General features: G+C 39.5%; 1 protein-coding gene across 6 annotated transcripts in view; it reads right to left on the reverse strand.

Moving 5' to 3' along the window:
• The window catches only part of CNKSR2 (connector enhancer of kinase suppressor of Ras 2), a 219,820-nt gene that overhangs the window by 14,213 nt on the left and 181,993 nt on the right, over window positions 1-23,614 (reverse strand). The window contains exon 21 of one of the 6 annotated variants that reach the window (XM_087757722.1): window positions 593-2,716. The exons of the other annotated variants lie outside the window; for them this stretch is intronic. Coding sequence (XP_087613848.1) covers window positions 2,712-2,716 — 5 coding nt within the window. The 3' untranslated portion in view covers window positions 593-2,711. Of the gene's footprint in view, window positions 1-592; window positions 2,717-23,614 lie in introns of those variants that run through there. 6 annotated transcript variants of the gene reach the window in all.

The raw sequence follows: 23,614 nt of genomic DNA on the forward strand, positions 1-23,614 counted from the left end.
TCCCAGAAGATGTCATATTTATTCAGATATTCAGATTTATTATTGGATTTATAATTGCACGTTATGATAGCTGCACTGATTAGATTCCAGACTAATTAATCTGCACCCTGATTTACATGTTATTTATGTAGGGCATGACACTGCCAAATATTAAGCACCCCCTGTCAGCTGCTGAATGCCCATCACACCGCCACGGTCTGTAAGCACCGCACAGAGTTCAAAGTACTTTTGAGAACAAAAGCTATTACCGTGGCAAGAGAAAGGCAATACCATGCGGCTTTTCTAGACATTACTCGTGTCGTCAGATGTCATAATGAACTTGTGAACACGTATGCACCTTAACATAAAGCTCGCTCTCAAAACCGGCACGCGAGTCGTCACAGAAGAAAGGTCCATTCCCCATCCACTGGGCAGAATGTGTTTGCACACAAAAGAAAGAAGAGAAAGGAAATGAACATCAGCCCTGACAGACAATGGTTACGCAAAGGCAAAACTGAAAATTTGCTGGCTTATTTCCTTTATTAAGCCCAAGATAACACTTTCGAAAAATCCTGACTTCATGAATAAATCAAATGCCTTCATTAAAGAAACATTTACTGTCATTTTCTATACTTTATTTTAAGGCATACAGAAAAATATTTAACAAATGTGTATGCAATTAAATGCCGGGGACTGCTAATTACAGCCCTTCTGAATGCCTCTGCAAAACAAAGATACTCAATACAATATGTTAGAAAGGGTGAGGAAAAGAAAGAGAGGAAGCTGAAGACGATCTAATTCATATTAGCACAGATATATGTTGGCCTTTGGCTACGAGCAGCAAATAAGCCATCAGCGTAACCCCAAATGGCAGCCAAAGGACATTTTAGAGTCACATCTTTGCTTCTGCTTCTCTAATTCATTTCCAAAACATTTCACCTCTAACTAATTATGGAGTTTAATGACAGAATGTAAAGGACTGGCTGGGGTTGCAGGCCATTCCAACAAGGCTTTAATGACATATCCTTCAGGTTGCACAATCTTTATGTACTTAGCAGTGATTTATCAGCCCTGGCAGAGGCAGGTACTTCAAAGGCAACCTTATATAAAAAATAAATTCTGCCTTTGCCAAGCGTTGGAAAGAGCACTAAATTAAATTTAAAAATCAATTCCTACAGACAAGAGAGTCATAAAAACTCAGTGGGTTTGTCTATTTGGCCAACAGGCAAAAATTTATGACAGTACAGTTTTGTAATCAATAATAGCAATACAGTGTTATGTTTTTGATTGGAAAAAATTAAAGATGCCAAAACAACGTTGTTAAATATTTAGGCTGATTTGTGACAGTCCCATTGAGCAGAAACACAAAACATGCATTTTGATGAATTTCCAACTAGTTTATGACATACTATACTTTTTATTTTTCAAAAAAAAGAATATTAAAACTATTATAAGCTTTGTCACCTGCTGTAAGGCAGAATGATGTAATTTTATTCACTGCACATTTCCTGTTTGTGAGGCAAAAAAGCATAATTTACTTCTTTATAAAAGGGAAATATATATATCTATATATATATAATTTTATTGGTATTAACATAATGCAATACCATACATTGAGCAAACAGAAAGAAAACATTTCAAAATACATTTTTTTAAAAGTATCTCCCCATAAGATAGTATGAAATATCAAGTAATTAGCATTAACATTATTACAATACACCCTTAGCCAAATATATTAAGGAAAATCCACATTCTAACCACAGAGATAGAGGCAAACATCAACCCATAGGGGACCCAGAACATAATGATAAATACAATATCTGAATCTACTTTGAGTGACATCCAGACAAATACTGGCCCCAAAACAGCCCTCTGGAGTCTGGGTGTTTTACAGAGAATACTTTGTGCCTGCTTGGGCAGGCAGCATCACTCACATGTTTAAGTCCTAGAAGATAAAGAGGAACTGAAGAGTTTATCTGCAGAGTCTAATAAATCTCAGCGTGAGGTATCTTCTCCGTCATCATCCAAACGAGTGCCAGTGTACCCTCTGGTAATTCATTACAAATCATTAGATAAATGGAAGCCTCCGAAAGGTCTGTACATACCTCCACTTGACAGAATACACTTAGTTTAGCATGACACAGTAAGGTGACTTCCTTCACTAACATGAAGCACGCTTAAAAGATACGACTCTGTCTGGTTGGCCTGAACGGGTTCACTGGAGTTCAGTACAAGCAACAGGATTTTACAGTTACCACGGCTGAATCCCTCTTTAATTCCTCGAGGTCTGCAGAACAAAACTGAGTGACATCAAAGCCCTTCCCCTGCCAAGACCCTCTTCCCCTTCCGTTCTCCCATGCCGGGGGCAGTATTTTCTGCAAATGTGCTCCGTGTAGACTGGATCTGACTTTGTGCCTAGTCCCATTGTGGAAAGGGTGCATTCTTCAAAAGACTGGCCATGCCCTTTGACACCTTCCTGGAGGCCTCATATCCAGGCATGTGGTTGTCTATGCTTTAACAGGTCTGTTCTCTGTTATAAACATCAAAGTTATTCAAGAAGAACTGACTTTCTGAACGGAGGCCATTAGGTTGCTTGCAAGAGGCTGAAGTTGAGTCTCCGCCGTGTCAATTCTCTAATGATAAGTTTATCAACCTTTGAGTCCAATCGGTTCAGTGCCAAGAGAAGTGGATCCCATTTGACATGGAGAGGTGCTATCAACTCTCGCAGTGTATTAGCCTAATATGATAAAGCAGTGATACAAGATGTTGAAAGAACTGTGATGTGCCATTATTTCCATATCATATTAGTATATTAGAAATACTATCATGCAAACAAGAGCAAATAGCAAATCTGGCATACAGTTGCAGCACTATAGAGCTTTTCTAATCTGCATGCAGCTATGCTCATGAGGACAGAGATGTGGCACTGTTCTGCTCTTACACCTTGCTCCATTAAAATATCCATCCCTGATGCAAAAGAGGTATTTAGGGCAGAAAGTTATACGTTCTCTCTTTGTGGATATACTTCAAAAAAAAAAAAAAAAAAAAAAGAAAAAAGAAAAGAACAGAACAAAGACCAATTAAAAAAAAAACCACAAATAAAACGAGAACAATACACATCCTGACCAACTTGGGTTGATTTCCTCCATGTTGAAGAGACATTAGCTCATTTGGAAGCACTGAAAAAGGGTCACACGAATGAGGAGAAAGGAAGCAAAGAATGTGCCCCAAATCCACCAAACGTGCTACAAACACAGAAAAATATCCTGTTGGCAACTTATGCATGAAATAGAAAAAGAAGTGGCACAACACAATCTGGCTCCTTTTGTTATCCTAGCTGACAATCCAGCGTTGTGCAACGTTGGGTAAAGGGTAAGATACGGAGCTAGGAAATCATGTGATTTTGAAACCACACTGACATTACATACATCCAAAAGCTAGGGCTTGAGAACTCGAGACTCTTTGTGGACCTGTGTTAGCAAAGAAAAGAGAAAGAGAGAGGTGGAATAAACAGCATACAGCTAAGTTGTTTACTTAGAGTTTCTGCGTGGATGTGCAGTCTCTGCACCCAGGGCAGTTTCAAAAGCTCTTAGTACATACCCTATTCTATTGTCTACTACACTTATTTGTATTAATAAATGAAACTTTCCATGGATCTTGCAATCCATTGTGGTTTTAGATCCCAGATATGAAAAGCTGGGGGATGTTTTGTTGTTAAAAGAACCACTTTGGGAAAGAATTCAACTGTGCAGAATATAAAGATGTACAAATTCAATCCAATTTAACTGGTGAGACTTGTTTATCCCTTGTTAAAGAGAATTTTTTTTTTTTTTTCAAAAGACGGGATGAAAAAGGAAGGAAAATATCAAGCGTTGCCATTTTTACTCTTGAGCATACCACAAAAGATCTGGGAAAGCAGAAAAGAAATGTCTCAGTGACAGAAGGCACAAGGTGGAAAGAATCCCAGATGGAAACATCGGTGCCATTTACTCCACCCACGGCAGAAATTGGAAAATCAGTTTCCAGAGAGGCAGAGGGTGAGCAATGCTACATGGAACTCAAACCGAGTTCAGCCTCTCCTCCAATGCTGAGATTTCCTGCGGACTCTGTGCGTCAACAGGGAGAGGAGGAAGAAGAAGGGAGAGGAAAACAGTTTATATAACTAAAGGCTAAGTATAGCAGTCGAGAGAAATTTTTACATAACTTATTGTTTAAAATAAGGAACATTTGATTCTACAACCAAAATGAAAAAAAAAACCAAACAAAAAACAACCCGCAAAACCAAACCCCAAACCCCTGACAAACAAAAGGCCAAACCAGCACATTTCAGGACTCATGGGGTTGAGGGAAGGGAGACTTCAGTAGACTACAAAAGGGAATGTTTTTCACATTTCATCCTGTTTTATACTACAAACAGTCACTGTATTTAAAAGAAGAGTCTTGGATTTGTTTGGAAAAAGGTACTAAGAGGATACTGCTTCCTCATATGTATCACTTCTGCAGTTTCAGGAGATCCTGTTGTCTCATGGACGGTGCTCATATAACTAAAAATTCAGGAAGTTTGGTTTCAAAGGTCAGGCTTTGGCAAAAGAAACTTCCCTTTTCATGAAACAAGATGGCTATGAAGCAAAGGAGGGTTATTTAAATTAAGGCAAGGGCGTTACCTTGAGGATGTCTATTCCCTGCTCTTCCATACGCCCTGTTGAGGCTGGCTGGGACACGTCCTCTGTGTCTATGGAAGAACTGTGCTACCTTTGACAGATGGTAGGATGGGACTTTTTTTATGTACCTAAAATCCAGCTAAATTTTGCATTAGAAGATGATTATTTCGGGAAAAAAACTGCTAATAAGACATGCTTTTGAAAATGCTATTCAGTAATATTGCTAAGGCCGTTATAGGCCTATCATCAAACATTGCTAATTCATCGCTGTTCCAGTTTGTATTAGTCACAATGTGCATGAACAGCCTTTCATTAGACCTCTTAAGATAAGTGGTAGCGTACACTGTCCTATTTATCTGAAGGTAAATACAAGTAACAGGCACGTGGGGGGCGCTTTTCTAAATAGATTTTCCCGGGTTTTTTTCTATATCACTCTTACTAATAGTAACTAACTGTACAATATTTCCTGTTAGTGTAGATGCACATTAGGATTTTAGAAATTCCGTTTTTTGGTAGTAAAATTATTTTTCCTTATCATTATAAAACCCATACTTTTTTTTCTGTATCACTAGCATTAGCAAAATGATTTATGTAAAAAATCTCCAGCATATGGTTCCCTTTCTAGATAAGGTTTTTAAAATTTGTTTCAAAGGAGAACAAATACAAATAACAAAGAACAAATAACATGCTTTTGGATGGATACTTATCGACATTACAACTTATGAAACTCATGAGACTTGCAAACATTTTGAAAAATAAACCAGCTGCCATTCACATACAAAAATGAATGCGACCCTATGAAAATAATGACATGAACTTACTGCATTTTTCAGCCAAATTATGTTCGTATTATGAGAAGAGCTTTATGGCAAATGACTTCCCCAGAGAGGTTACAGAAACAAAACTGCCTGCTATAAATCTCTGCATATTTGTTCAGCTAATGCAGTCATGTAAGATGTGAGGAATCTTATGTCTGAGCAAACCTGTAGCAGTGGGAGGTACTTTACCCACTGAAAGTTGTGGTGACAGAATGCATCAGGGCTGGGACCAACCCACCAAGCAAGAGCAAAGGGATGCTCTGCAGGCCTTTCCTGGCATGCCAACATGTCTCAAAAACCCATAAAAATGTAAGCAAAGGAGAGGAGAAAGTTTTCACCTGGGAGAAGTGTTTGAGAGCCACAATTAATAAGGTCTCAATATGGCTCTCACAAGAAGTCCTATGTAAGGAAAGGGGCATGGAAAGTGAATCAACTATTTCTTTTTCTCTTTGAGACCAATTTATAAATAATGAAGGCATACCAGTAGTCACTAACAAGAGGTAATTTAAGTTAGGGTTTTCACTTTAATGTGTTTTTTAATAAAAGGTATAACATTTTACTGCTGCCACTTGAGAGTACACTTTCTTATGAATGTTCACATTATATGTTTTGCCTAAACAGACTACAAGATGCCTGATTACTAAATGGTGTCTTTATGGTACATTTGCTTTTCAGAGAAGGGGTAGGTTGAATAATAGCAAGTTAACAAACTTACTTTTGAAATAACTACTTAAGATTTAGAAAAGCAAATTTCAGACTTCCCATCTATAGTGACAATCAGTAAAACTGTAACCACCTTTCCAATCTCTATCCTTTCCTTCATTTGTATCCTATTTTGTGTACATATTTCTACATCTGTCTATATATTCATGAGAGATACAGAAGAACTTTGACTAGAAGCTTTTACCTATAATCTTGTCCAATAATGAAGCATGTCTAGTCACGTATATTCCCCTAAAGATAAATACTATGTGTGAGTAATCAGGCTCTGAACAAGAATGAATGCAAACACTGGGAAAAAGAAATCCCTCCCCACGTACCACAAACTGCTGCCTGGCTGCGTCTGTTGTAAGTCCAGTGGCAGATCCATCTCCCTCCTTACTAGGGAAATGGCTCAAGGCTATTTGACACTGAGCCCTTGGGAGGAATGCTGGCAGAACTACAAACTGTTGCTCATTGCTCAATGGTGGGAAGTTTCTACCATCTTCAGGACTGCTCAGGTCTCAGACAGATGCCATGCAGAGATGAAAAGGAGCTGGTATAGAGCCTGGCAATAAGAGTGCCTGAGGAAACAGGGTTTCAATGACACATCCAGTGCAGCCCCCTGATACTATACTCCAAAGCAGCATCTCTGCAAGTTATTCTGTAAGAAGCCAGTTAGACGTGGAAGCGATAGCAGGAGTCACTCAGTACTCCTCTGGAGGCTGAGTAACTGCAGTAAAGGGCACTAAATCAAAGATAATACAAGAATATGCTATCTACAAATAGCAAGTTCCAGCTTTTCCAACATCACAGTATATGGTTTAGCATCCCTCATGTCCTCACTGAGCTAAACAAAGGAAGACCAAGCGCACAAATGTTATATGAGAAAGCACCACAATGAGGAAGGGGGACAGGGAGGACAAATGGTGGTGCCAGACCACGCATAACCTCCAGTACCTGCTCCTCTACAAGTGCTGCACTTGGCCCCATGAGAATGAGGCACAGGGAAATTACAGGGCTCTGATTGGCAGGCATTTTTCCTCCCACTTACCACAGTATTTTTAAACATGCAAATGTATCCCAGCTCTCCCAGTATGCATTTCATATGCTACAGTTATTGCTAAATAACCCTCTATCTACTCAGTACTAAAGAACTAAATACCTCCCCCCCAAAAAAACTAAACAACTAAGCAGGAACCCCACTAAAGTTACAAAAACAGCACCTGGAGAACTGAAAATTCATAGTTAATGTTGTTTTATACACTCCAGCAGCACACCGCTAACATATTTATTAATACACAGAATCACATTATGCTCTGCGTCATCCTGTCTTAAGCTGTGCGCATGTACGCTGAATCGTATCTAGCTCACCTCATGTGCAGGGAAGACCTATAAGCCCTAGAAACTCATTATGCCTTTCCCCAGACTCTTGCTTAGCCTTGCAGCTGTGGTGCCTGACACTGCTCTGTCCCTGGGTGCAAATGCATCGCACTGGCAGCGTGTGCTCCAATGACCTTCATTCAAAGCACTCTTACTGCTCCGTGAAAGCCACCTCTGATAAAAAACAGCCATGGACTTGGAAGCCTGTAGACACAGACCTCTTAAGCATTTCTAACCCTTCTTTCTGCACTACCTTCTACTAACGTACTACGTTACACAGGGATGTCAAGGAAAAAGTTTACATAAAGAAGATGCATTTGCTTTACCAATACTCTTTCTCTAAATGATAAGAAACTTTTTGATAATGCCACTAGAGTTCCTATATTATTTGCTGTTTGTTTATGAAGGTTTTATTAAGTGATGAACTTCGAGCTTGCTTGACAAATAAGGATGATACCAGTATCAGTAGCTAAACATCTAATGGAGGAGTGCCACCCACTCATAAGGACCCCATTTTTGGCTCCTCTCTGGTATGTGGATTTTTTTTTTTAATGTAGAACATTAAATTGTCAAATTACTAATTCTTACTATATTGCTATATTATATTCTTCTTAATTCTTACTCATCTGCCCATGTTATGTCCCTCCATATTAGATATAGTTCGTGGTTATTCTTGTGCTGTACAGGTGTCTCTCTAATAAAACTCTCTCCTTCAGCTCATTACTGAGGTCTTACTGGAGTGACGGTTCACAACTCCAAGACGGAGCAGTTTGAGTTGTGGCTCTGTCAGAAATCCACAGTTGTTTTTCCAGAGTAGTTTGTTTCGTAACCATTGTAAACTAATACAAAGGGTTGCTCCCAGACAGAGGAAGCCCTCTAATTTGGGACATAAACAGTGAGACACAGCTGAATAACCATGTTCAGAAAAACAAAAAAAGAAGCTGGCTGAATTTCTTGTAGTTTTATATACATTCAGACAGTGCAAGATGTAATCAGGACTTCAGCGTCCCACTGGGCAATTTATGACTTCTGAGAATGTTATTCAAATTTCTGCATATTGGCACTCTAATTGCTGGATTACACTGAAACTAAGTTACATATGTCTATGGGACAAGCCTCACCCAGGAGAAGCTGATGTTGCACCCAAAAGACAAGCACATGAGACATACATCTAATGATGAGGCTCCTTTCAATCTAATTCTTAGTACTCTCATAAGTTACAATTAGCCAGGCCATGATTGTAGTGGCATATAAAGTTCAGTTTAATCTACCAAACCTCCTGCATGGTTTATACTGAGAACCGCTTGAAAAGAAAGACGTGTCTTTATTTCCTGATCATGAAGCAAGAACTGTAGTTCCAGTTTGTTGCCCCATGAAACAGTTACTATACAGCACAAAAATGGGAGCTGTGTTTCCTGAATAATGCTTTGGACTTCAATCCTGAGAAAAAAAAGTAATGTACTAATTTTTTGCATTTGTATCACCAAATTTTTTAATAAGGAATATTTAAGGAGAATTGGTCCTATTATCATAACAGACTATTCTCTATATCACTGCTATCAGCAGCATATTTCTGGGAAATTTTATACATTAACTCACTCGGGGCTTTAAAAGCAAACAAATGCATGGAATTAATTATGACATGTCAAATTTAAATTTACACAAACAAGTTTTTAACTTCAACCATTAGAAACCACTTTAGATAGATAAAGAACATTTTAGTAGCCCATCATCAAGTAACATAATTGCTGTTTCTGATGGTGCCTTCCATACTGACAACAAAAATACCAATACACTGACAAAATCACTCGCATGACTAAATAACGCACGGCCAGACTGTCATCTCCCCACTGCCTGTCTACGTCCAAGGGCAGAGAACTGAGATGCTACCCCTGCCACAGCTGCTGACAACTGCGGCAACTTTCCATCCTGGCTGAGGATCTCTTCTCTGAGTGGGTCAATAAAAGAGACAGATCACATAAACATTAAGTTACTGATGTCAGACCGCGTGGCTAAGGTAAAATGAGCGGACTGAGCAAAAAGCGGCATCTTCCTCTTCATGTCCTGTTCTGCTGAGGCTCTTGAGCAGCTTTTCCTAAAACGTACAACATGAATGGTGTAAAACCCCACCCAGTTAGGGAAAGCTGGGAGAACAGATTATTATTATTATTATTATTATTATTATTATTATTATTATTATTATTATTATTATTACCACCACCATTATGATTATAATTATCATTATTAATTATGCTCATGTTGAGATATTTTAATTGAATTGCGAGCTCACTGGAGAAGCACACACACAGAACATGGACCATGTTATTACTCATCTGGCGAGGCCATTAAGTAAGATGTTGACAACAAACCCTGGCTGGCTGTGCTACATGTAACAAAGGTATCCCCTTCTCTCTCCACATGTACTAGCACGTTCCCAGGCAAGTCATATCGTTCTTCTCCAACTCAATTTTTGATTTAGTCAGGTCTCTTCCAGGCTCGAGGAGGACCATATTTAGCAGCACAAATGCTATCAGACCTGAAACCCCTCCCTCAGATCATCAAACTGAAATACACTGCACAAAATTAGCATATAAAGAAACTGTTTTTAGAAACCTTGCTTCAAATTAGTTTAGTTTCCCTAAAAATAAGGCAGAAATCTCCTTTCCTGTTTTAAAACAATGATTCAGCTGCTTTCTCAGGTGTCTACACTGTCCTGAAAGCCCATCAGACCAATACAGCCGTGAGCTCCTTGTTTTGCTGCAGTGAATTCATTACCTACTTGCGAATATAAAACGAAGAATTAATGATAAAATGTTTCACACCTGGTAGATACAGAAAGCATATATTTTCATCTGGTGAATTTAACTTTTTTTTTTTTTTAATGAGAATAATTATCTCTACATAAAAAGCTTGCACAGAAAGGTTTTATGTAAGGTATTCTTCTGGCAAGCCAAACATGGCTACTTTTTTTGCTTATAATTGCTTGTATATTTTTAACATGCAAGAGCTGTTTTCAGAGGTGCTCCAATTTTTTTGTAAAAAGTGTATCCTAAGCCTATCATGTGCCAAACAATGCCCTCACCAGTGTAATAAGAGAAAATCCCGGTTGCACAGGGACTTCATTAGGCTAAAGGCTCCTCTTGCAGGAGTCAAATGCTGAAAATGTCAGAAGTTCCCTAGTGTATTTCAACTTTAAAGACAGCAACAAATAACAAATTTTAAGTTATTTCAAATCCCTGAACATGCTAGAGTGAATATGATCTCTTTAATTGGATAGTATCTCTTCAAGCCTGCTAAGAAAGTACTTCTACACACAATTTAGGAGGGGAAAAAACCAGAAAACTAATCAAAGGAGTCTTTTGCATATCACCTTATGTATTTGAGCTCCTGGTTAAATACCCATTCAGAAAACCACATGGAAGCCGTTCATGGAAAGGGATGGTAAAAGGCATTTGTCAGACTGGTCAGGAAGCCCAGACAAAGCTTAAGGATGACATGCCAGGGTTTCACAGCTACATGATGCCCAGCCATGGAGGAGCCCTGAGCCCTGCTGCCCAGCCTTCCTCTGAAATCCAGGCACCCATCAAGGGCCCTCTTGGCAAGAGAGGATGTGGTGCGCTCAGTGGTTTTTAAGGGAAGATCCCAATTAAGTTCTTGGTGCGCTGGGGATAACCAGGAAGGAGTTACTCCTGCACTTCCACGAATTCCTACTCTTCCACTAATTCCTTCCACCAGTTCCTCAGGTTTTTATCCTCGGTGATCTTTGTACAAAGGTACAAAGACATTGGTGTGAAAATGGATTGCTTCTCGTTAGCCTCCTCCTCCCTAATTTGTCCCCAAGCATCTCCGAAAAAGAAAAAATGCTTCTGTCACACATGTTCTGTTTGACAAGGTGCAGCTTCCATACTTCCTTATGATGGTATTGTTTCACAGAAGAAATAATCCTGTGTTGAACAGATTACAGCACCAATACCTGATTTGGACACTGTTTCTCTCCTCCTGCACATCTGACCCCTCCCCAGTGTGGGAGGGCTGCCCTGCTCCTGCCTCAGTGCCCCATCCTGAGGGGCCAAAGGCAATACTCCCAAGCCCAGTGGAGACCCGTTGTCCTCCTGGGGTGATGGAGTAGTGCACAGGGCCCACCAGCATGGCCACACTGGCACCCAGGCACCGATTTCTCTTTGCTTACAGCAGCTCAAGCTCCTCCGCCAGCATGAACCATCAGGGTTGTGTTGGAGACACGCATTCCTCAAAATCTTTTGAGATGTCAAAAGTGTTCTTCTTCTTCAGGAGAATGAAAATAGGATCTCGGCAGCTTTCAACCGGAAATGAGAGAGCATGACTGTACTTGCTAGCTCTTGCTACCCTATCCGGGGTTTTAGATCACAAACAGGAAAAAATCTCTTTAGTTTCCTCAAAGTTAACCAACCTCTGCCATCCTCAGAGGATGGTCAGCCAAAGGAGGCTTGTCCTGAGGGGTTTCTGCTGTCCAAGTGTCTTCCGTCTGACCAGTTATGTGCATGGTCACTCCTCTTCTGGGCAAGCTCTAGCATGACCCAGAGCTGCTCAGCAGTGGATATTTGCAATTTGCTACTCACTCCCACTTCAGTTTGCTTAAGTGCATTTCATCAAAATATCATCACTAAACAAAGAAAATATTAGCATCTCTACAGCCTGGAAAACACTGAATATCATGCAACTGAGCTCTGTCTCATCCCACCATAGCAACCTTCCTCCTCACTGAGTGATTCCTCAGCTGCTCAGTTAGCTATGTCCTCTGCTAATTTCTTTTGGTAACTAAATTGTCTTTTTCAGTTTCCTTCTCCTCTGCAGTCTTGTATGTGAACAAGCATCACACACTCTTTTCACGAATCACCAACATCAAAATTATACCTTATTTTTTTTCCTATAAGGCAGAACAGTTCCCATTAGTTCTCTTCTTGGATTGCAAAGCCATGATTGCAGAGTATTTGTTAAAAAAATCAAATCAGCTTCCACAAAAACAGAGAACTTGGGAGGTTTGGCTTCTACTTCTGAATAAATATAGAAAGTGGTGGAGATAAAGCAGAAAAAAATAAAATGACACAGTGTAAATCCCTGAAGTGTCACATACTGAAGGTTGTGTACTGCTCTGACCTTCTCACCTCAAAAAGCAGTACTGAGAAAGGTAGAGATTATGGGCAGCTAGGATTATTGGTGGCGTGAAAGGCTTTTCCTGCAAGGTGTGACTGCACGGTCTAGGACCGTTCAAGACTTGGTCACCCTATAAACAAGGTGGATGTAACAGAGGTCTGGATAATTATGGGCACATATATGCACCAAGTAAAGAGATAAAAGGTTGATCATTGCTTTTTCCAGTAACAGGAACATCTGAAAGTTTGGGTGGCAGGTTCAAAACTAACCAAAAGAGATGCTTTTCTCTCCAGCCAGGAGTTAAAATGTGCAGCTCCTTATTGCCACATGATACAGCTCAAAGTACATCTGAGTTCAAAATCGATAAAACTCTTCTGTGGAAGAATGATTCATCAAGGGCTACAAGCGAGGTGCCTTTAACTCTTCCCTAGAAATATGTTTTTAGGCACTGTTCAAGGCAACCTAACTGGTTTAGCTGGAACATGGGGCTCAATGCTCTTCAGTGCAATCACTTGCGCTTGCAGGTTTTTTTTTTTAATGCAAATAGCTCAGAGTCTGAGATCTGATATAGAACTACACAAATCAATGTTTTGGGCAATTTTTACTAAGCCCACATCTGCTGTGCAGAATGGGAAAGTTAGACTGCAAGCCGAAACAGTAAAAACAACAAGCTTAGTGAGTTTTTAATTTTGCAAGGATTTGTTTTTTTCAGAAGAAACTAAACATCTCTCTTAAAGAAGCTGTGTGTCTGATGGCAATAAGCTCACTAATTTTCCTGTATAACATCAGGGCTTGCTAGAAGTACAACCCAGTATTCCAAAGAGTCTTTACAGCATTAGACTTGTCACTGATGCTTTCATAATTTGCAGTGACTTGAATTTATGTTCGTCTTCCTAAATGTTTTTTATTCCAGAAATAGAGGTGGAGAGGTTCTGGAGGAGTTATCCTGGTGCAACAACGTGGAATTAGGCTACAAATTTATCTTTGATGTATGTCGTATCTTTCATAACTAGGGTAAAAGAAGCACAGAAAACAAGATTGCTTCTGGAAAAGAGACCCAAGGAAAATAATTTTGAAATACATGGAGATCATAGTACCTTTTATGGTGTCCTTGCTTTTATCTAATATACTAAAGATTTTACTGTGGTCAGAGAGTAACCACAAAGTTCAGTGTATATTATATGATACATCTGTTCAACAACTCTGTGGAAAAATAGGAACTTTCTCAATTTAAGTTTTCTATGAGGAAGTACATGAGAAGGTAGGAACAGGCAAGAATTTATCTGTTCTGGTTACATTATGGTGCAATAGGCACTGTATCAGCATAACTGCTGGTGATGAAAAAAATGTTGGTGACCAAGATGTTTCTGTGAACTATGAAATACAGCAAGCACATGGTCAGCTTAATCTGAAGGTTTTTAAAACAACCCTTTAGCAGGTGTGTGCAGAAACCTTGGGGGGATTTCAGAACTGGAAATCCACAGTTACACGCCTCAGTGCAGACAACAACCTCCCCTGCTCAGCATGGAACTACTACAACAATTTTATTTGCCTTGGAAGGAGGAGACAGACGTTAATGAAACCCAGGAGGAACAGAGATGAAGATCTGGCTATGTACTTCTGGTCATCAATAACAGTGCTAGCTATGGCAACCGCTAAAGATGAGCAACAGCAGACTGAAGAAATGCAAAACATACAAGGATAAAATAAAGAAACCGGCTCATGACTTCATCTTCTACAATATCTACTCCATTTCAGTATGGTACAACCCAGTAAGTCATCTGAAGAAAACAGTTCACCAGAGGCCTCTGCTAATACTTTTGGAAGACATGAACTAAGGGGACACTATGAGAAGGTTTTATTTGTCAAAAATAACTGTCACCTCAGCTAACTATGGACAGAGATATTTATTACAGGATTTCCAACATAATTATGAGGTTATGCCAGATTCTCCTCCTTGGAGGACCACTTGGGCTGAGGAAACACTTCTGTGCACTGGCATGGCCTACCAGAACGTGGCCCCAGCATAAAATACGTCCACTTGGCTCAGCTGCACAGCATAATTCTGTGAAACAAAGGGAAAGGCAGCATGGGTGCATTTACAGTAGGCTATCCTGTAAGAGAAATGTGTCACTATCTAAACAAAATGCTTTTAAAACAGTTTTTCTAACTGGGGGAAAGATTTATAACACCATCATCCTCAATTGTGGCACAGAGCATTAAGGCTGATGGAATTTTCATTTGAAAAACCAATCACAACTCAAGGAACTTGTTCTATAGCTTATCCTCATCATTTCAGATTCATGTCCTACTTCTAGTCTTCCGCCTTTTGCTTCCATCTCAGTCCACTAGATTTTGCCATCTCTTCGCCACCTACCTTGATGGTTCCTGTTCCCAACAAGAACTACAGATCATGGCCTTTAGAAAGTGTTTCCTTTCTTTTTACACAGGTAAATTAAGCCTCCACCACCTTGGTGGGGTCTGCTTTCCTTTCTTTGTTCACTGGGTTACTCTCAGCAACCTCCTACTCCCCATCATCCCGGGGAGCTTGTGCTCAGAAACACACAGAGTCTTCTGGCAGCCATGGCAGAAGAGCCAAATCTTGGTGGAATATAAAATCTCACCTCTCCACTCCTGTTTTCCTCTGAGTAGAAACCCAAAGACTACAGCTGTCACAGGCCTCCAAGGGACAGTGCTGGCTGCCTGGGGCCATCTGACCATGGCCTCTTCCTCCCACGTTCAAGCTCCCCTAAAGTTCAGGAATAATGAAATCCATCAAGGACCCACGTGCTATTTTCAAAACTGACTGAGGAGCCTAATTTTTATTTCAAGTGACTTTTGTACTCTCGTTATAAATCCCATAATCTTGTTTAGCCACAACATGTACAAGCTTAGGAAATTGGAGGAGAGCAAGAAGAAGGTGGCTGACATTTTTGAGTTTCATTAACTGTAAAAGCCATTTCCAAACTGTGAGTCTCCAAGGCAATAATTTTTCACTTTATGAAAACCATGAAACTTCCTTCTGCCTTCTACCAATAGTTCAAAATTAACTGAACCAAGAATTTCAGCCATCCTTTAAACAAGTATTCCCAGGAAAACTAACACACATCCTTTTTTCCTCTTCTTTTACTTTGGAGACATTTTACACATATTTTATAGACTGTGCAAGATATTCATAGAATCATATTTCTCAGCTTCTTAGAGTTTGCACAGATGCAAGGATAGCTTGTTTATGCTATAAGATTCATGATGGCCACTGTAAGGTGGCCATATCTGTAGGCAGAATTTGTGAATTGAACTGCAGAAGGTTAAAATGCAAAGTGAGCAAGAATTTAGAAACTATCAGTTTATTAATGCATAATGCACTAATGTCTGAAGTGCATTTTCTGTTTTTTTATTTTGTTTTTATTCCTCAGTCTCACCATTTCATAGACCATTGTCAAAATTCTGAGATTTAAATTTTCAATGTATTGGTATAAAAAAATCTATGTTATGGTTAAATTATCCTAGTTCATTAATACATATTCCTAGCCCCTGTAAGAATCACATGAAACTTTTGAGGCTACATTAGGAAATGTGACATTAAATACCAAGATCATATAGTAACACTGGAGAAAGTAAGCATAGTCCTCAGTGGCAAAAAAATGTAAAAAAAAAATTTAGTCTTGGAGAGCTTTAGTGGGAATGAAAAATTTAAATGGGATTTTTTCTGAGGCTCTTTACACAGCCAGAAATAAATAAATAAAAATACTCTTTTCCATCTTATGAAAAGACAGAAACCAGCTACTCTAGTTGTCCCTAAAGCCATTACATTAAAGTTAAAAATATAAATGTTGTACTGTAAAAGTATGTGCATGTACTTAGCTTGATTATAAAAAAAAGAAAACACCTTGAAATTAAAATTTATTTTCTTAATTAAAAGTTGGAAACAAATGGCAAGGTATATTCTAGCAGAGAGGAAAGAAACAGAAGAATTCTCAAAATAATCAGCTTCAAGCTTTTTATAGATTAAGTATGATTTTCATATTGGATTTCAAGTGTTCATATCAGTACAGTAAAAATATCATTTTAATGCCAAATGTAGAGGCTATTAAAATACTGTTATGTGAATTCTAAAACAGATTTTGCTATTTTTACTACAGGAAGATACTCTCTAATTCTCTAGGTCTCATATTCACCAGTTCTCAAATGTTCTATAATGACCGCTTTGCACGTATAGGAAATGCCGTATTACCTGCAAGGAGCCCACTGACACGGGCCTCTGGCATCGCCAAGCCCAGCCGGGTGCTGTACCAGTAGCCGTACCAGGAGCCTCCCCCAAGCCATCCCACCTCACTCAAAATGCGAGTTTCATTTAACCCGGAACTAAATGCAAAATGATCCCCAGTTAAGTTTTCTTACTTATTCTTATTAGTCTTGCTGGGTAAAGCGATCAGGGTAAACTTCCTCCCTGCTCATACCCTGTCACTAGGCCTTGCAGTGCTGCTGCTTCATCTCTGTCCAACCCTGAATTTACAGCCAGGAGAAATCTCCCAAGTGAGGTTTCCTTAATTTCACCTCCTCCTTGATGCCTGTAAATCTTCACATGATTAAATCAACATTTCAAAAACTGGCTGAAAAGTGGTTTTAAATTGAAGCTTTTTGGCAGCCTCTTTCCTCGCTCTCTAATGGTGATAACAACTCAGATGCTTTTAAACAAATCAGTGGTAATATTTTGTGTTCCAAAAGGCCAAAGTTCATCCCTCTGGAATCCAGAAGAGAAGAAAGAATTAGCTGCTATTATTTTGTGCCAGCAGTACTCCAAATGTGGAGCCAGAAAGCGACTATCCTACTTAAAATGCAGCCATTTTCTTCATGTAAATACAATAAGATCCCACAGAGAACTTGTTTCACACTTTGTCCATGAAATCATACTATTTAATAGCACCACACTAGGTACAATGATGTGGGAGTGTTAACTATAATCAACAAGATCCAAAACTCGCAAATTGGGGCCACAAAAGGAGACAAACAATATTTATCTTCTAGCTTTTGAACCACAATTTTTAAAAACAAAGCTAGAAACCTATTTTTTTGTTATTAATGAGAACTGAGATCCTTGCAAAATTGCCTGATTACAGGGCTTTTTCTTTTTCTTTTTTTTTTTTTTCAAATAAAGTACCATATGATCACATTTGTTTCATAAGGACTGGCAATGCTTGATATTGAAAAACAGCAGAAGAGCTTACAAATAAAACCCACACGGTTAGTATAAACTCTGAGTATTAATGTTTCTTGAGGGACTGATGAAATCTCAAATGACAAAAGGGTGAGCCTTCAGTTCCTCACCTATCTCCAGGTAACATCTTCCTTGGCTATTTAGACGCAGAATGGATGTGAGACACAGCACAATCTTTTCCTTCTAGAAGTACAGCTCCCAGAAGTGAGCAACCTCTGATATCCGAGGTGTCCTCTGATAGCAAAAGCCAAGCCCAGACGGAGGAGACACCAGAGGCTCGCTGTTAACAGGAAAGGCTGCACTATGTGGGGTTTTCCTGAGCCTGCCCTGTGTCTAGAAAGAGACCCAGAGTACACTGATGACCTGGACAGTGGAAGAGAATAAACCTATTAAAATCCACAAGCACAAAAGTGGAAGGAAACGTCTCCTAGACTGCTGGAGGACAGTCTCAGAAGTTGGAATGATTTGGAAGGATGAAATCCCTTGCCACGTTTTATATAACAGTACGGGAGTAGACACAGAGCTTGGCAAACACCAGTTAGTCTGTAAGGCTTTTTTTTTTTTTTTCTCTAGTCAGGCTGTTAGTTTTACAAAATGTCATATCTGTTTGCTGGTTGGTTGGTTTTAGCCCAATTAATTAGACATTTTAAATCACCTGAGGTTTTTATTAACATGAGCTACTTAACGTGGATATGTGATAGGCACAGGAATAATCAGCTCAACTATGATTAGAAAAATAACCATTAAGCAGAAAAGCATCTGGGATACTGTACAGCATGAACTGAAATGTGAAGTACAGTATGGTTGCAAAACAGGTACTTATCGCAGTACAGTGCATAAAATGCCCAGGGAGAAGCCATTTTCCTGGTCTCAGCCAGGTGCGCTGCACCCAGCTTGGATGCTGCCATCCCAGAAGAGGTGGGAGGCAGCTGGAAAACCCAGGGAAGCTCAGCAACAGGGGTCAGAAGCCTAGAAAACACTATCTGAGAGAAAAACTAAATCAACCTTCATTACAACCTTTCAGCTTGAAAAAAGAACTGCTTTAATGGAGCAGTTTTGTTTTCTATGCCATAATGGAAAGGAAATGCTAGGCTTAAATTGCAGAGGGAATGATTCAATATCCATTAAGACAAAAGGAAAAAAAAAAAGCTCCTTTCCAATGCAGCAAAGAGCACTGTCTGGACGGAATGGGGAATGCTCGCCGCTGGGGGTGTTTAAGGACAGATTTGGCAGGTAGAGTGGCTCCAGATTTAGAGGTCAGAGCTATACTGGATAACCCTTGAATTCACTTCCAGCTCACTGGCTCCAAGACATGTGCAGCACACTTACAGCTTCACCAGAGCCCTCGGAGGGGCCAAGATTTTAGCCTACATATGCTGCCTTCCTGCAGTGGAAATGTTTAGGAAACAAGTAAGGAGATTAAGATGCCAAAACATAAGCATCTAGTGCCATTTTAGCTGTCAAAGAGTATCCAAGGAAGTTGCACAGGGCTGGCAGGTTGGACACACGACCTACATGAGATCTGTGACCCTCTGGAGCAGCGGCTAGTGGCTAAAAGGAAAGGAAAGTCAGCCAAAGGCCAAGCTGGGATGCTAGGAAAATTCACAAAAAATTGCCCTGTAACATTTATTTCATAGGCCTCCATGACAATCTTCATCTTAAATCCAAGAACTCTGAGGACTTCTTTTTTAAAAATAGATTAAACCAAACAAAACAGCTTTGTAACAAATTTGGCTTTTCCAGAGTCCTGGAAAAGTCAGGAAAAAGTTGGACAGTCCTCCTGTCCAACAAAAAAAATTCTAGCACAGGATGCTGACTGTTCCCACTGGGGGCTTTAATACCTCATCCCACTTCCCACGACGAACAGTAATTAAACAAGAACGCACGTTTACATGGTGACACTACAGAAGTTCAGCATGGTAGTAGTTTAATAAAACTACATCCCTCCCATGTCCTTCCAAGCCCTACTGACTCCTCAAGTTCATCCCTGCATGTTTTAACAGTTGCCTTGAAAGAACCTGAGAGCCACAGACAGCAGATGGTACCACCTGGAGATGTAATAAATAGAATCGGAAAAGATTTTAGTCCTCCTCTATTCTCCCAGTCCTACTGGTACCGTGTCATATTGTTCTGATTTAATTATAATCAATTATAGACAGTTTCTTTTTTTTAGCTTTGAAAAAAGCTAAGAATTTTAAAATTATACATTTCAAAAGAACTTTCTCATGCACACAATAGCTGGTTAACTTTTTTCATTGTAGGTGTCTGTTTCCTTTGCATTTAGAAAATTTCACATTAGGCTAAGTCCCTGCTGCATCTCAAAGAGGAATTATCCCAGTTCTGCAAAAAATCCCAGTGAAAAATGGCTCCCTCATGTATTGTGCAGTGGTCAAATCTGAGAGTGTCTTTAAAACAATTTTCAGTGAGTTTCAGTGAGAAGATTTATGTAAATGATTAAAAACAATGTATGTTTTTCATTTTTGAGATCAAAATGAACATGAGTATAAATTTTGGGAGAGGAAAACCCTCTTTTAAATGGGAAACTATCTGTTAATTTAAAAAAAAACAGTGTGATTTTCCTTTTTGTACACAAAATAATTTCAGAAAAGCTACATATCCTCATTTAAGAAATGTGACTATATTAGGCTTCCCCCCTCATTTGGAATTGAGGGGGTGGAATCTGCAACCACCAAAAAGTTTTTTTTATAGTGCTATTGAGACATATCAGGCCAACAACCTGGGAAGCAATCACATATCCTTCAGTATGGTAAACAGAGAGCCCTAGAGGGCTTGGACTGCCTTCCCTGTATCGCTTGTGAAGTGGTCTGCCATTTATGAGCTGTCTTTTCCCAAGGACAGCATCTCTGCAGCCAGACTCAGACAGGGCAGCGGCAGGGACAGAGTTTGCTTGCAACAAAAATGGGAAAATTAAAGGCAAACCAGATTGGTTACATAACGCTTAGCAAGAGAATTAATGCAGAACATAGGAAAAAACAGAAATAGATTCTCACATCCATAGATTTCTTGCTCCACCACCTAACGCGAAGGTGTCTCTGGTAGCACGGCTCCACTGACAGCCACCAACTTAGTAACAGAATTGAGGATACTTTGCAAGGGAAGTAATTTATAAGAATGGCCATGTAAGAAATTCTCTTCTGCTTGTAAAAAGACCATTTAATTGAGATATTTCAGGCAAAAGCAGATGACCTTTGTTGGCAATGACACCCAAAGCTATTAAAAGCAAAATAAGAGTAGGTATTCACTTCTCCTTTGCATTTTTAGCAGCATGGGCAATGGAAATCAATTAAAATTTAAAATGTGGCAACAGCATATTTGTGGGTAAAATGTATTCATATGTAAAAAAACTAACAGGCATAAAATTAAACTACTTTTATTTTTGTTGACAGCCCATATTGCTTTCTGAATTGCTACTCAGTAAATAATTCAATATTTTGCTTTCAAACACTGCAGGCAATTTTTTTCCCTCGAACTGAAATTTAAAATCAGAGGTTTTGTACCCCATCATTTTTATTTAGAATACAAACCCACTTCTATAATGGAGTTTCTTTTGCATGTGAGAATTGGAAGAGCTTTATTTTATAAAGTTTATATTTTGAATTAAAGAACATGCTCAGAAAGAAAGATACCTACTCCCAGTACTTGTTTATCCAAGTTAGGCTTCCTATCGATATATTTTTTTAATATAATAAATAGTCTAAAACACATTTTTATACACACAGCTGAACATACACACATATATGGCAGCCACAAGATAATTAAGCAACTCTTATTTGGGATGACAATTTTCCCAAATATGCAGTTGCTTCCGGAAGCTTATAGAAATTCTTATTCAGATAAACATGTATCTGAAAATTTAACAAGGATAAAAAAGTTTAGCCTGACATATAACCTAGATTATCAATGATGCTGTCCCCCCACCCATTCATTTTCAAATATAACAGCTCTCATAGGATCTCACTGGATCTTATGACAAATGAAGCACTGAATTGTTTAGTTCAAAAAAAAAAAGAATATGGGAAGACATGCCATTCCACCAGGCATTTTGTGTGTAAAGCATTTGCTTTGAAAAGCAGACCAGGTGATACGGCAGCCACTGCCTTGTCCTGCTTTTCCATGGTTCCTCCCTTCCTGAAACTGTGAGCCACTGATGAAAATTTCTTTGTAAATATATAAACTATCCATACCAAAGCAGTGCAGGCTAGCCATTTACACTACAAACCAACAGGCTTAAGATCATATTTTTGAACATAACTAGGCAGTATTTTTAGGCAAGGTCGTTCTGAGGTAACGGCATCTAGCCCCTCGGAGGCAGTGGGAGGGAGGGAGGCCTCCTCCCAGCAGACAAGGCACGAAACACTGGTGGTCCTCAGCCCACAGGAGTGCAAATGCCCAGTCAGGTGCCACAGGAAGGCTCGAATGGGAATTAGAAATGAAAATTCAGATCACGAAAAAAAAGCTCAGAAAAAGGAGCCATTTCATTAGTCTACTTCACTGTCTGAGCATGCACGGGCTGTGCTGCCCAGAAGGATGTCAAGCAAAAAAACCCTAATCCCGGCAAATGTTCTGGTTTGTACAGAACTGATAGTGGATGTAGTAAGTTAGAATAACATCCTCCTTAGTGTCCCAGAGGGTGCTGCACTTCATGCTATTTGCCAGCCTCATAAGGAATATTTCTAACGTGAAACATTACCTGTCATTTCTCATAGCTCCACTTATTTAAGACACTACCAGGCATGCACACCTTTACTAATCTGAATAATTCCAGAGGGTAAGATACGGTATCTTAATGGTCTCTCCCTCGTCTCTTGGTGCACATAAAACTAACTAGGTGGTCAGATGACAGGACACCACTAATGGTATCCTCTCTAAAATGGAAAGAGGCTGTCAGAAAAGCAAACCACCCTATTAATTTCAGACACACATCCCCATCAACTCCAGCGCGCCCAATCCAGGCTTTACACATTATTCATCCTGACTCCCACATTTCACTGTTGCCTAAACCCTGCCAAAGTGAAAAGACACCCTATCGAAAAGGCAGAGAAGCAAATCCTAGAAGTGGTACACAGTGTACCACTTCATAATGTAGTGTTTAATTAGCAAACGTTGATCTTTCTGAGAGATACCATTTGCACTGCACAGTACAGTCCTCTCATTAAAAACAGGCAAGCCTCCCTGTTCCTGTATTTCAGAATTTGAAATACCTGATCTTATTCAGAATATATATTTTTACTAGTGCAAAGTCCTTCTTGAAGTCCAGTGCTGCCTAAGATGTCTCATGGATATACCTTCTTGGGCACAGTGTGTTCAACTCTACTTGTCACTAGTCATGGGACTCCTTAAACTCATCTATCCTATTTTGTAAAAGCACTGCCACCTTGAGTTTCATTTCGGTGACTGGTAGGTGGGATGGGAGAAATTGCTCTCCATTTCTCTTATTATTCTCTTGCTGGTTCCTAATTTTTTCGCTGGGAAAAAAAGAAAAAAGTCTCAGGCTTGGTACTTCAGCATAAGCAGACATTTGACATCTCTTTCAGTGACTAGCTCTCACTGACATCAAGGGGAGCCTTCCTGAAATTCTTTGCAGGGTCTGGACGTCTCCCTGATCTGCAAAATACCAGCACCAGCTCCTGCCCTGGCCTTTGGCAAGTGTCTTCAGTGGTTTAAGGTAAAAAGCTAAGTTTCAAAGACGGGAGCATGAGGCC

This window comes from Nipponia nippon, unplaced genomic scaffold (genome assembly GCF_047370975.1).
Source record: "Nipponia nippon isolate SJK-2023a ecotype South Korea unplaced genomic scaffold, ASM4737097v1 scaffold_2, whole genome shotgun sequence".
Classification (NCBI taxonomy): Eukaryota; Metazoa; Chordata; class Aves; order Pelecaniformes; family Threskiornithidae; genus Nipponia; species Nipponia nippon.